Raw genomic sequence first — 15,474 nt, 5'->3', positions numbered from 1 at the left:
AGTTTTATTGTGATTTTTGAATTTGCTTTAACATTTTTTAACAATTTACAATTTGCTACAAATATTTATAAATTGTTTATTACACTTAGCGTTTTTTTTATTTAATAGATATTCATTCATTTATGATGTATTTATTTATTTATATTGTTTGGTTTATTTTGTTTTAACTGTTTTAATTTTTTTGCTAATATTCAGATTTTATTTAAGATTATTTTATTTTAGAATCATTTAATTTCATTTCACCTATGTCACTTCATTTTTTATTTTAGTATTCTATTTAGTTTTATTTTAAATAGTAGATTAATTCATTTAATTTTAATTTGGTTTTAGATTAATATATTTTATTAGATTTTATTACTTTTATTTCATTTTATTTTTGTAACTTTAAAAATAGTAAACAAAATGTATAATTTACTGTAGTTTTTATTGTAGTTTTTGAATTAGAGTTAACATTTTTAAGTGTTTAAAATAAACTACAATTATTTATAAAGAATTTATTAAGCTTAAAGTATTTTTATTAATAGTATTTTTATTTAATAGATTTTATTTAAGATTAGTTTATTTTAGATTCATTCAATTTTATTCCATTTGTATCACTTTTTATTTTTCATTTTAATATTCTGTTTAATTTTACTTAATTTGAGATTAATTCATTTTTATTTAATTTGATTAATTTTAGTTTTGTTTAAATAACTTTCATATTTTTACAGAATTAAATATATATTTTGCTATCTATGAGTGTTTATTACTGTGGCCTGAAGCACTGCCATGAAGTTTTATTTTTTTATTTTATTTTATTTTATTTTTGTTTTTGTCCTTTAGTTTGTTCTAATTAGTTTGCTTTATTTTATATTTATTTACTTTAAAAATAAATATATTATATTTAAATACTTTTAAAAATTCCTGATTATAATATTCAAATTGTAATTTAGAGTTGTTTTTATATTATTTTATATACATTTTATTAATTCCAGTTTTATCTTATGCACTTTTTATAATGTTGTTTTTTTTATTAGTGTATTTATTTTTTTAGGTAATTTCTATATACATAAATTTAATGTAATTTTATTTCATTTTTGCTTGATTGTTTATTTTTATTTATTCTATTTATTTTGTCATATTGTATTTATTTTTATTATTTATTTATACATATTCATACGTTTATGTAATTATTACATTTTGTTTTTATTTCTATTACTTTTTTGTAATTTTATTTTATTATTTATAATTTTATTCTATAATTTTATTATTTCATTTTAGAGTAATTTTATTTGTTTTTATTAATTTTATATTTAATTAATAATTATTAATTAATACAATGTTTTCTCAGAATAGTATGTTATTGTTTTCAATTCAAATATTGCAAAAAAAAAAATGTAATAAAATCTGCCATATATATATATATACTGATCATGTGCCCTATTTTACTTCACCCATATGAATATTCCTCTGCAATCCATTGAGAAAAGAAATCACATGCATTACATTTTCGCAGCAGTCTGGTGTTGTTATTTTCTTGAGAGATTTGTGTGTGTTGAAGTTGTTGCTGAAGTCTCCTCATGAGCTGTTCTCCGGCTTTCCATCATCTTTCTCTTGATTTCATCATCTTCTCGTCGCGGAGGCCTGTTCTGTGTAAAGTCTGCCATGTTCACAACGAGCAGGTGCTCAACAAACTCACACACCCACACACACACATATACACATGCTGCAGAGATCAAAACCAGCTCAAGTCTTACTGTTCTGCGACAACAAACAGTCTTCAGATGCGGACAGTCATTTCACACAACACAAACACACATCAGTTTGCTCTCACACTACAAACACTTACAGACTGGCTGTTTGCCACAGGCTAACATGTCTAGAGGCCTGAAGATGCTGCTCACGCTGGGGCTTTTACAAAACAATCCATTCTGCTGGAAATGTTCACTTTTAGGACAAAATTTGCCTGGAAAAAAAAAAGTTTACTTTTTAGAATTGTTTTTATGTATACCATTCTCTTTATTGAAATGTAAAAGTGTATTTAATTTTTAACTATTATTTATTTAATTTTGGGAGTTAATTTCAATTTCAATTTAAATGTTAATTATTTTTTAAACTGTTAAATTTTGAATTAACCACCGCAGCATTGACATTCTTATTTATTATTATTATTATTATTATTATTATTATTATTATTATTATTATTTTGTTTGTTTGTTTATTTATTATTTTAATATTTACTTATTTAGTTTTTGGTTAATCACAATATTGCTATTTTTTGCTTGTTTATATTATTATTATTATTATTATTATTATTATTATTTAGTAATTTATTTATTTATTTATTATTTTAATATTTAGTTTTTAGTACATCATAATAACGGTGCTTTTTGTTTGTTCATATTATTTTTATTGTTATTATTTATTTATTTATTATTTTAATATTCATTTAGTTTTTAGTACATCACAATAGCATTGTTTTTTTGTTCGTTTCTTTTATTATTATTGTTATTAGTAGTAGTAGTAGTAGTAGTACTAGTAGTAGTATATATTTTAACAATTAACTTTGGTGCTAATTAAATTTTTATTTTAAAATTAAAGTTTTATTTGTAATTCAATTCTTTTTTTGTTTTGTTTTATTAAACCATTTAAAATCCAATTTAGTCTAAGCTTTATTGTAAAAATAAAATTAGTAAATAAATTTATCAATGAATCAAATAAATAAAATTACTTAATAATTATTCAATAAAAAATAAATAAAAATTCTGCCACTTGTAATGTAAAATTTCTTTTGATTTAGTTTAACTTTTATTCTGATATAACAAAATAAAACAAAACCAGATGTAAAAAAATAACTGAATGTATTAGCAAGAATAAATGCAACTTATCAAAAATCACACAGAGTAACACTTCTTTATGTTTTGTACTTTAAACTAGACATCAATAAATCCTGGAAAAAATAAAAACAATACTAGCAGAATGAGCAATATCACATGAATAGCAGTGGGATGCGTGCAATGGCTTGAGGCTGCAGGACGAGTGTCTTAGTGTCCCACTAGTGCCAATATACAGTCATATTGCACTGCTACTCATGTGATATTGTGTTCATACAACAGTTTGACGGCATAATCGTGTATATAAAAAAGAAAATTAAACACAGTCTCAAAAACTTTTGGACAAGGAACTACTTTCTTCTGCCATTCATTCATATCTCCAGCTGACGCCAAAACAGCAGAAACTGTTGCAACTTCACAACATCACTTTAGAGCTAGTGTTTGAATGATTCTCTAGCATAATGTCTAAAGTGATGAAATATTAAGATTATAACCCTGAACGGCATGAAATCCCATCAGTCTACAGAGATTTCACAGTATTTCTCTGTTGCAATCAGGAGAACACAATAACTATCCCTGAAACATACAAAACAGAGCAAACACTAACAGAAACACTAACAGATTACTATAGTATAAAGACAGCACTACAACATACAAGAGAAAGAGATCGACTTAACAGTCATTTACCTGTTTTATAATGATTTGATCAGCTGTCATTTTTAAATTAGGTTTTATTATTTAAGATTATTTTTTTTAAAAATTTAATTTAAATTTTATCTTATTTGTTTTCTTACATTTTTTATACATTTTTTGTTTGGATTAATTTATTTTAGATTTTTTTATTTGATTAATCTTAATAAATTTCTTAAATATTGTTTTTATAACTTTTATATTTTTACAGAATAAAATATATATTTTGTTAATTTTTGAGTGTTTATACTGTGGCCTGAAGCCCTGCCTGGAAGGGTGTTTTTGTCTTTCATTTTGTTTGCTTTAGTTTATTTTTAAATACTTTAATTTATTTTCCTAATTATACTATTCTAATTCTATTTTAGCTTATTTTTTATTTGATTTCATATACATTTTATTTTATTCCACTTGTATCTTAAACATCATTCATTCATCATTCATTAACCTGTATCCTAAACATCATTTTCGGGTTAGTCCCTTTATTAATCAGGGGTCACAGCCACAGCGGAATGGACAGCCAACTTATCCAGCACATGTTTCATGCAGCGGATGCCCTTCCAGCTGCAACCCAGCACTGGGAAACACCCATACACTCTCATTCACCTATAGCGCATGTCTTTGGACTTGTGGGGAAAACCGGAGCACCCGGTTTTGAAACGTGGAATTTCAGAGACTTTTATTTTATTTTTCCTGATTGTACTATTCTAATTTTATTTTAGCTTTTTTATTTCATTTAAATTTATTTTATTCCACTTGTATCTTAAACATTTTATTATATAATTTATTATGTTTTTTTTTTATTTTAGTTTTTTTTTTTTTTCCTTTTCAGCTTAGTCCCTTTATTAATAAGTCCCTTTACCAACTAATCCAGCATATGTTTTACACAGTGGATGCCCTTCCAGCTGCAACCTTGCTCTGGGAAATTTATTTTATTTTATTTTAGATAATTACATTTCTATTTATTGACATTGTCATTTCTTTTCATTTTTGTTTGACTGTTTAGTTTTATTTAATTTATTTTAAATGCTATTTTATTTTTCATTTTTTCAATATTTATTTTGTTTTTATCAAATTTTATTTTAATTTTGTATTTCATTTACCATTTTATTTTTTTTATTTATCATTTTATTTAGTTTAAATATTTCATTCCATTTTAGATCAATTCATTTGTATTTACTGTGATACATTTCATTACATTTTATTTAATAACTGATCATTTTTTTCTGAAAAAAAATTGTTAACATTTGAACTATAGAACTCAATTTTTATTTATTTTATCATTTTTTAAATTGTTATTATTGTCATTATTTATTTATTTATTTTGCAATCTTTTAAACATTAACCATACGGCATTACAGAGTAGGGTAACACTTTATTTTGATGGTCTGTTTGAGTATTAGTATACTGTCAAGTACATGTCAATTTACACTAACCCTAACCTCAATCTAAGAGTTTACTTATAATCTAATGAGAATTAGTTGGCATGTAGATGCAATGTAACTTAATTCAACAAACGGACCATCAAAATAAAGTGTGACCCAGAGGGGATAATTCAGGTTGATTCAATACAAATGATTCAGTTGCAGCCTGCCTTGCTGGAAGCAAACTGGGTTCCACACAATTGATTTCTGTTGGGACAACATAAAGGAATTATTTTAGCTTATTAGTTTTTACAAATTAAAGTAGATTGAACATAAAACAAGTTGTCCCCTAAAAAAACTCAATAATTGGGTTGTTTTAAATAAGCAGTTTGAACAAACAGCAAACCTCATGTTCTGAGTGTATAATTTAGTAAAGCACAGACTATTTAAAGTAAATAAAAACAGTCTGATTATGATACTTGTGTGTTTCTGTTTTCAGGCCACTGATCCTGATGGCGGCCTTAACGGTCAGGTTCGCTACCGGCTGCTCTCCTTTGCGTCTCTGTTCTCCATAAACTCCACAGGCAGCATCTTCACTGCCATCCCGCTGGACAGAGAGACCCGCAGCCGGTACGATCTGATCGTGGAGGCGTCAGATGGAGCGGTGGATCCACGCAGGACCACCATCACACTGCTGGTAGAGGTGCTGGACATCAACGACAACAGTCCAGTGTTTTCTCAGCCTGTCTACACAGTCAACGTCCCAGAAAACACACCGGCTGGATCCATCATCCTGAGACTCACTGTAAGTGCTCCACCGTGTTTACATTACTGAATCTGGGCCTTAAAGTTCACATGAACCGCAAGTGGGCGTGGCTTTTTTTCTGCAAGCTGATTGGATGTATAAAGTAGATACAAGAAAAATATACAAGAGGGCTAATAACTCTGACTTCAGCTGTATAAATAAATTTTATCTATATACATAAACCTATACTTGCTTCACCATCATCTCAGCAGTCTTGTTGTAGTTTAGTTGGTATTGGAGTACTTTAGTGATTCATCATTGCTGAGTGGCAGAAGTTGTTGAGAAAGTTAAAGGTGAGCTGTGAAATATCAGTCAGCTTCCGTTTGACCCGAGCATCTAAACCTGACTTTCAGAAAGGAAGGATAAACAGCTTGTCTGTGGGTGTGTGTTTATTTATGTGTCTGTCTGTTTGTCTGCGTTTTGTCTGTTGGCCTGACAGTAACTGGCTGATTATGTGTGTGTTTAGTTTCCCCTGAGAGTGTGGGGGGGGAACGGCTCCGCATTTGCCTATTTATTCCTGACGGGCTGCATATTTAACTAGATAAATATTGACAAGCTTGACAGAGGCAGTGTGAAGAGCTGGAGACGCTTGTCTTGTGGTAAATGTGCCTCTAAACGATCACGCTCTTGGGAGTTTTAGCGGAATGCCAACGTAACACTATCACCAATGCATTTTAGATCAACCGGAGACAAGTGCGAGGGAAAAAAACAAACCGACTACGCACTATTAATGTCTTGTTTGGATATCATATGTAGTCCGATTTGAAGAGATGGCAAACATAGAACTCTTGTAATCAGTTATGTAATCGCTCTCTTTTTGTTCCTAAACTGTATTACTTTCTTTCTTCTTCGGAAGATATTTTGAAAATAGATTTATTTAGAGAATGGCCAAAGTCATTTTACAAGTTATTTTGTTTTAAAAATGTCAAATTTCAAAAATATATATTGAAAGAAGTATATTGTGCTTATTATTTTTATTATAATAATAATAATAATAATAATAATAATAATAATAATAATTATTATTATTATTATTATTATTATTATTTATTATTTTTATTATTAATATTATTCTTATAAATATTATCATCATTATTAATAATATTATTATTAGTAGTAATATTAGTAGTAGTAGTAGCAGTAGTAGTAGTATTAATACTATTATTGTTGTTGTTATTATTATTATTATTATTATTATTATTATTAATAATAATAATAATACTGTTCTTATTAATATTATCATCATTATTAATAATATTATTATTAGTAGTAATAGTAGTAGTAGTAGTAGTAGTAGTAGTAGTAGTATTATTATTATTATTATTATTATTATATACATATAAAAATAATAGCAATTTTATTTTATTAACAGGACTACATGTCGTTATATATTTTGGCTGTAGCTGTGCAATATGGCTGTATATTGGCACTGGTGGGAGGCGTATGTTAGCTCGAGGCCACAGGCCATGTGCCTAATGGCCCGTGTCTACTGAGTGGTTCTGTACGGGTCGGTATGGGTCACCTTTATCAGGCTTGCATTTCCACTGCCAAAAGGGTACCAATGGTACTCTTTTCGTAAGCATGGTGTATAATAGAAAGTTTCAGTTGATGTCATTCTCGCTCAGGGAAATGTATGTCATATACTGTAATTGCAGACGTTACAGTAGGCTATATCACACATCATTGATCTGCAGTTATAATCAAATCATGTTCATAGAAAGATTAGTATGTTCTACAGTAAAGCTGTACGAGTTGTTCACATATCGTATGAGAAGCACTTCTGACAAAACAGATGCTTTATACACATAAATACTTGTGTATAAATGTTCATTACTAACCTTTCTATGAACATGATTTGATTATAACTGCAGATCAATGATGTGCGATATAGCATACTGTAACGTCTGCAATTACAGTATATGACATAAATAAATAAATTCAACATATATGAATACATACAGACCCTTACAGTCTCTGATATGCTACCAAATACAGAAACATAGCATACATTTAGTCCTTATTTGGGTTTAAAAACAACATGCAACATATAGCCCACAGTCAGTGCAAACCTCTCATCTGCATCTTTAATCTTCACCAGCACATGAAACTCTTGATAAAAGGAATTACGTCATTCTGGGTTCATAATAGTCCAGAATGTATATAGCTAAACATGGCAGTTTGTTCATATTTTAGGTTGCTGAAACAATCATTAGCTTCTTTGTTTTTTTCGGACATCTCCTTTGATTATTTCAGGCGTCAGTCTCACGTTTGTTAATTTCTGAAAGGATTGTATGCCGGAAGCGCCTCAATAATCACATGCCTGTTATTATCATCAGGTCAAGGAGTTCGTTATTTTCAAATATAGATGCTCGGCAACGCACACGAGAAAGCGAAACTGCTCGCGCTTTAGACTGCCTTGTAAAAAAACTACGGGGCACAGGGTAGATTCTGCTTCTTTTTTTTTTCTTTTTTTTTTTTGCTTTGTGGCTGTTTATTAAGACGACAACAAGGTTTGTTTGAGCTCATGTTGACCATGGCTTGTTATTATATGGATATAGTATTATAGTGTAATGTCTTGGCTGTGTTTTTTAAAATAGAGCTTCCTTTGTTTTTATTCTCCTGTTTTGTGTACGTATCTCTGTAAACCAATATCATTCAGTTGCATGTCTAGCTCTGCCTTTTGATACACTTTATGGTGCTAGGTACCCTATGCAAAGGGTATCCAAAAAGTGGTACGGTACAGTTTGCTTTTACAGTAGGTTCCTTTTGACAATGGCCATAAATGTGTACCGAACCATAACGTACCATACCACTCAGTGGAAATGGGCCATTAGTGTCCCACCAGCGCTTATATAAAGCCATATTGCACTACTAGGAGTGTGATATAGCATTTATACAACAGTTCAACGGCATAATCGTGCATATAAAAAATAAAATGAAACAGGGAGTCTCAAAAATCCTTTTGTATGGGGAACTACTTTTTTTCACCATTCATTCATTCAAATCAAATCTACAGCGTCAGAACAGCAGAAACCGTTGCTCATTCACCAACGTCACTTTAGAGCTAGTGTTTAAATGATTCTGTAGTGTAATGTCTAAACTAAAGTGATGACAAAACAGGTGATTTTCCTCTGCATTTTAAGATTATAAGGCTAAACGGCATCAAATACCATCAGTCTACAGAGATTTCCCAATATTTCTCTGTTTCAAATAGGAGGTCACAACAATTAACCCAAAAAAAAGCAAAGCGAAGCAAACAATAACAAATTGCTGTATTAAATACAGGACTGCAACATACAAGAGACAGATTGATTTTGATTTACAATGTCACTTACCTGATCTATAATGATTTGATCTGCTGTAGATTGAGTTTTTCTCTCTGTCACCATCTTGTGTTGGAACATCAACCGTCAATTTCTTTGCACTGCTGATGGCGCCAATGTGCTGAATCTCTGAAAATATATATATATACATTTTTTTAAAAAGGCCCTATCCTTATAAAATAATTGCATAGTTGCAACTACAGTATATTCTTACCTAAAAAAGACTCAAAAGTACATTATGTTGTCCAACAGCTGCAATATTTGTCAAACTGTAGTGAGTTAATTGATCTGCTGTCATGTGGGCGGAATAATACAGAAAGGTGAAGAGGCTATAAGAGTTCTGATATTACAGAAATCACATGACTATCAGCCAATCATATTCAAGAACCAGACAGAACTGGTTGTGTCATAGAAACATAAAATGTGTGTCATGGATAAAGTAATAAAGCCATGTGCCTGTGTGTGTGTGTGTGTGTGTGTGTGTGTGTGTGTGTGTGTGTGTGTGTGTGTGTGTGTGTGTGTGTGTGTGTGTGTGTGTGTGTGTGTGTGTGTACGTGTGTGTGTGTGTGTACGTGTGTGTGTGTGTGTGTGTGTGTGTGTGTGTGTGTGTGATTGTGTGTGTGATTGTGTGTGTGATTGTGTGTGTGTGTGTGTGTGTGTGTGTGTGTGTGTGTGTGTGTGTGTGTGTGTGTGTCGATGTCATTCTCGCTCGGGGAAATTTATGTCATATACTGTAATTGCAGACGTTACAGTAGGCTATATCACACATCATTGATCTGTGTGTGTGTGTGTGTGTGCGCGCGCATGTGTGTTTCTCAAAAAAAGGTGAATTACTCTCTTGGATTCAGATTGCAGGGAAAATAAGGTTCTGTGTGTATGTAGTGTGTAGTTGAGGGGCAAATGAGTGACAGTGTTTGAAGCCGGTGATCTTGCAGCTGTATTTTTATCTCAGTGTGTCTGACACCTCCGGGTCCCTGCAGCACCGGCTGGTGTCTGAGCGCTGTGGGTCCCGGTGACAGAATTTGGTCCGGGGACGATCAGCTAATCAGATTCCCTGCGCCGCTGCTGCTCTCTGGGGGTCCCAGGCTTTATTTATACACTTCTGAAAGCATTGAGATCGGTGTAGAATTTAATTCCTCGTGCTTCCTACATCAAAGAAAAGACACCTGAAAGGTCCCACACCCACAGAGAGACAGAGCTGCGTCTCCCCTCTTTCTGTCTGTTTCTTTCACTCCTAATCAGCTTCACATGCACATCTGCGAGTCTGCCTCTGTGTGTGTGTGTTTCCCCCTAAAATATATCTGGACACCTGAGGCACACTTAACAATGTATAAATGTCAGCGAATTATATAACAATATCAAGTGGTATTTGTTTTGAAGAATGATAGTTCAAGCACACCTTTCAAGTAAGATTTCACATGGTGTGTTTGGGAATAGATTTGTACACACTGCAGCTAAATATGGTTGTCAGTTTTAGTGCTTAAAGGGATATTTCTCCCTAAAACCTTACACCATTCGCTTAACTTTCTTTCCTCTATTAAACAAAAAGGGAGATATTTTGAAGAAAGCTGTAATCATTGACTTCCATGGTATTTTATTTGACTATGGATGCCAGTAGTTTTCAGCTTTCTTCAAAATATCTTCTTTTGTGTTTAACAGAATTATAAAAAAATATTTTGGAACCACTTGAAGGTAGGTAAATATTGAGTAAATAAATTTTTTTTTAACTACCTTGGCGATGCAGTGGCGCAGTTGGTACTGCTGTCGCCTCACAGCAAAAAGGTCCCTGGTTCAAGCGTCGGCTGGGTCAGTTGTCATTTCTGTGTGGAGTTTGCATGTTCTCCCAGCTATCGCGTGGATTTCCTCCGGGTGCTCCGGTTTACCCCACAGTCCAAAGACATGTGGTACAGGTGAATTAGGTAGACTAAATTGTCCGTAGTGTATGTGTGTGAATGAGTTTGTATGGATTTTTTCCAGAGATGCTGGAAGGGCATCCACTGCGTAAACACATGCTGGATAAGTTGGCGGTTTATTCCACTGTGGCGACCCCGGATTAATAAAGGGACTAACCCGTAAAGAAAATAATTGTATGAATGAATGAATGAATGGATGAGTGGATGAATGAATGAATGAACTACTGCTTTATTCATATTCTCTATATATACAGTTAAATTATTTATGAAAGTCATAAGCGAATTAACTCTTGAAAAATGCAGTCAATGGCAATCATGATTAACTTGCATTGGTTAACTATTCAACTAGTTGTTAAGTAAATTCACTAAACATAATTTACTCGTCTTTTTCTGAATCTATTTCTGTTTTTTGGTGCAAAAGAAGGCTGTGGGTTTAATCCCCAGGCAGAGCACACTGTAAAAATGCAGGGTTTCACACAATTCATCCATTTTTCCCAACACAAATTAATTAAGTTAACTTAACAAATTTAAGTGAATTGAGCATAAAACCATTTAATTTTCCCCCAAAAATCTCAAGAATTGTGTTTTCAGCTCATTTTAATTAAGTTAATTACACTGTAAAAAAAAAAAAAGTGAACTCAACTTAAAATTTTAAGACAACAAACTTCAGGACAATTTACTCAACTTAAATCAAGTGCAGTAATTGGGTTAAAAGATGAGCCAACTCAACTGTTCTGAAGTTTGTCAATTTTAAAACTCAATTTTAAAGTTGAGTCAACTTTTTTTTTCAGTGTAGATTGAACAAGCAGCATTTTTTGAGTGTAAGAAAAAAAACTGTAAAAAAGATTTATGTTTTTAAATCATGCTGCTTTTAAAATAATTAGTTGACTTTACTTTAAAACATTGTAAACCCGTTGCCTTAAAATGTTTAAGTAAATGAAGTGTGTGCATACTTATAAAAATTAAGTTCAATTTATAGAACAGTTCCAAGTTACGGTGGGTTTACAAAATTTTTTAATTGAACTCAACCTGTCGCTTTTAAGTAAAGTAAATAATCACTTTTTAAAGTCTACCTACAATGTTTTGGACAAAAGCTTCTGTAAATGCATAAAGGTAAATATCTATCGTTCAACTGAAACAGAAAAAGAACATTTGAAAAATGGTTGTACTGAGACAGCTGTAGACATCAGCAATACCCTAACCTATTTTGCACAGTAAAATGCTGAGCATAACACAATTTATTTGTGTTTTCTCAAAACAAATTGATTAGAATTACTGAATCTTTTTTTTTTTGTTTTTTTTTACAAATTTGAGTATTTAAACAATTGAGTTGTTCCAAAAAAAATACGTAAAAATTGTGTTTAATTTTAAATGCAGAGTTTGAACACAATTTTTTTAGCGCACCAACATTTTTCAAAATTCCTTCTCATTATAAAAACAGGTTAGGAAAAACTGTGGGGGGCAAAACAATGACATTAAAATGCTGTCTATCCTTTAACTCTTGAAACTATCTAATTTAGTAGTGCATCAAGAGCCTCTTTTCTGTGCTCAGTTCAAGAAATGCAAGAGAACAAGGTTCATCTTCTTGACTCATTAGTATTGCCAGCTCTTAAAAAAAGAAGCAAAAACTGTAAATAAAAAGCACATAAAAACTTAAACCTTTCATCTTAGAAGTTAATAAGACAGACACGGAAATATCATGACCTGCACACGCCTACTATACTTACTCCATAAACTGGAGCGCGTAAGCCAAAGGTGGTTAATGAGCATTGCTTAAAATCAGTGGATGTGGCAACACTTCAAAACCATACATTCAAACATAAACAACACACATAAACATACAGTAGTCACCATCTTAAGACTCTGCCTTAAAGACTAATTTGAACTTATACGAATTTGAGCAGTTAGCCAACAACTAATCAGTCTTGCTTTCGGATTCAAATTATATGGATAAAACTTTAACCTAAACCTTTCTTCTTAAATTTTTTAATAAGAAACACACCAAAATATCATAACCTGCACACTCCTACTATACTAACTCCATAAACTGGAGCACTTAAGCCCAGAGATGGTTAATGACTGTTGCTTAAAATCAGCAGACGTGGTAACATTTCAAAAGCGTGGTCTGCAAAACCATCTATCCAAATATAAGTCACCATGTTAGGACTCTGCCTTATGGACTAATCTGAACTTATCTGAATTTGAGCAGTTCAGCTAGCCAACAAGTAATCAGTCTTTCTTTTCAGATTCAAATTAGAAGGATAAACTTTTTTGTCACTCGAATTTTAAAAAGTTATTGCCAATTCTGAAGGAAACAAATAAGACTAGCCTAAACGAAGTTAAAAAAACCAACTTATTTTAAACAAAGTAGGGAAATGTAAAGCTGTATTACACTTGTATTGTTTGATTCTTGTTCTTCTGTTCATCTTTGACCCTCAACAGAAGTAAATCATGTGAGCATTTTATTTTTGGGTGAACTTTTCAATGGGATAGTTCACCCAAAATTGAAAAGATCTTATATTTTACTCTCTAATTTGAATCCGAAAAGCAAGACTGATTTGGTTAAATAGGTTTTGAAAAAGTAATTTTCATTTTTTTGGATGAACTATCCCTTTACAGAACTTGTTAGGCTCCTTTCTTCCTGCTGTACTTCACAAAGTGTGGATGGTATCATTAATTCTGTCTCTTTTAACCTTTATTCTCTTTGTTCTCTTCATATCTTTCAGGCGGTGGATGCCGATCTGGTCTCTAATGTGACCTACAGGATAAAAACAGAAGCGGCTCTGCAGCTCTTCGCCGTGAACCGTCTGACCGGCGTCATATCAGTCCTGCAGGCGCTAGACTTTGAGTCCTTGGCAGCAGGAAACAGCACCTACACGTTTGAAGTGGAGGCGTTGGATCATGGTGGAGTCCTGCCTCCAGGAACGGCCACAGTCAGCGTTAGAATCACGGTAAGCGAGAGCCACTCATCAGCCTTAAAACACAGTTTCATCACCGCGGGGCAAGAAACTAAAAAAAGTTCTGCAGGATGCGTTTGGAGATGGCTTGAACTAGGGCTGCAATATACAGCCCTCATGAATTATTACCCCCCTGTATGTTGTTCCCTCAATGTCTGTTTAACGGAAAGAAGATTTTCTCCACAATACAAATATTATCAGAAATACTGTGAAAAATTCCTTGCTCTGTTAAACTTCATATGGGAAGCATTGATAAAAGACAAACAAAAATTATAGGAGGGCTAATAATTATGACTTCAACTGTATATCATTTCAGCATCTATATCACAATGTTTGCATCTGCAATAGACACATAGTAGGATCTGCAATGTTGTATCAAGATTAAAGCTGAACAGGAGCCATAGTGGAAAACACTCATGATGTGTGGAGTCATTGCAAAGTTTAATCAGTTTCAAAAATGTTTCTTGTTTACATGTGTTTTTTAAGGCTTTTGCCTTGAGATGCACCGATATGCATTTTTGGCCGATATCGATAACCAATAACTTATACGATTTGGAGGCTGATAGCCAATATACTATAGCCGATAAATAAAAATTGTTCAAAATGTTCTATTTTTATACAGTAAACAACTGATTTTATTTTAAAAACTTCGTAAAAGTATTATCTAACGATATGGCCACCGATATATCGGAGAGGGGTCTGGTTACAGAGTTGCACTTGCACCTTCAGGCTTGGACTCTCGGGCTTGCACCCATGCTTCCTATGAAAGTGACTTTATTTTCAATCGACACCTGCACCTGTCACATCACTTGAAATCAACACAAATAAACCGAAAGTAAGTTTCTAGTTTGTTTGACTGTCGTTGACAGTGACGACGTTGTCAAATAATTCTAAGTACTTAAGTTGTATACAATGACAGACCCCCCCGCCCAACCCCCAGAAAATCGGTTTGTGTATTCATCTTATGATTATAATGCTTTAATGTAAAATTACCAAAGGAGGCAACTATTAACATTTATACCAGCAAAGCTTATTATTTATTTATATGAACTATCAGGTCTAAATATACACACAAGGTATTCTTCCACAGTTGTAAATAAAAAATAAAACACCAGGCAAATTTGAATTTTAGTTTTTATTTTAAACATTTCAAGGAGTTGTTGTATTACAACTAACGGATGCACATTATGGACTTACAGCAATGATTCTTGAGCGACTTGGGAAGCTATTTTTTATTCAGCAGGTCTTAGGATGATTGCAAACAAGAATGCAGATGTTGATGCAAGTGATGTGGCAGGAGAGTGCAGGGCTTGGTTGCTTGAAGTCCTTAACCAAAAAAATCACTGTTTAAGGTTATGGTACCCTTAGTAAAAGTTGATTTGTAGGGAGAAAAAAAAGAACGAATTAAGGAGTTTAGGACTGCCGTCAATTATTTCCCCTCAGTCCTTAGTAACCATTTCCTCTTAAAACATTTAAGGGACCCAATCAGCTCCCTTGAACAAATGAGACTCAACATGCAAGCATTCTCACCCCAAAAAAAATGTTTTAGATAAAAGACTCACAGGACTGTTAATAAATAATTTAATAAAACAATTTATTAATTGACTAATAT

General features: G+C 32.1%; 1 protein-coding gene across 5 annotated transcripts in view; it reads left to right on the top strand.

Moving 5' to 3' along the window:
- pcdh15a (protocadherin-related 15a) overlaps positions 1-15,474 on the top strand; it is a 406,352-nt gene that overhangs the window by 257,330 nt on the left and 133,548 nt on the right. For all 5 annotated transcript variants that reach the window (XR_015504985.1, XR_015504984.1, XM_087277644.1 and 2 more), the window contains 2 exon segments: positions 5,364-5,669; positions 13,632-13,856. Coding sequence is in view for 3 of the 5 variants with exons in the window: in XM_087277644.1 (XP_087133770.1) it covers positions 5,364-5,669; positions 13,632-13,856 (531 nt within the window). In the remaining 2 variants the exon portion in view is untranslated.

This window comes from Danio rerio, chromosome 13 (assembly GCF_052040795.2).
Source record: "Danio rerio strain M-AB ecotype USA chromosome 13, GRCz13ab, whole genome shotgun sequence".
NCBI lineage: Eukaryota > Metazoa > Chordata > Actinopteri > Cypriniformes > Danionidae > Danio > Danio rerio.
The sequence above is the reverse complement of the archived record's forward strand: the minus strand, read 5'-3'. Positions and strand labels throughout refer to the sequence as shown.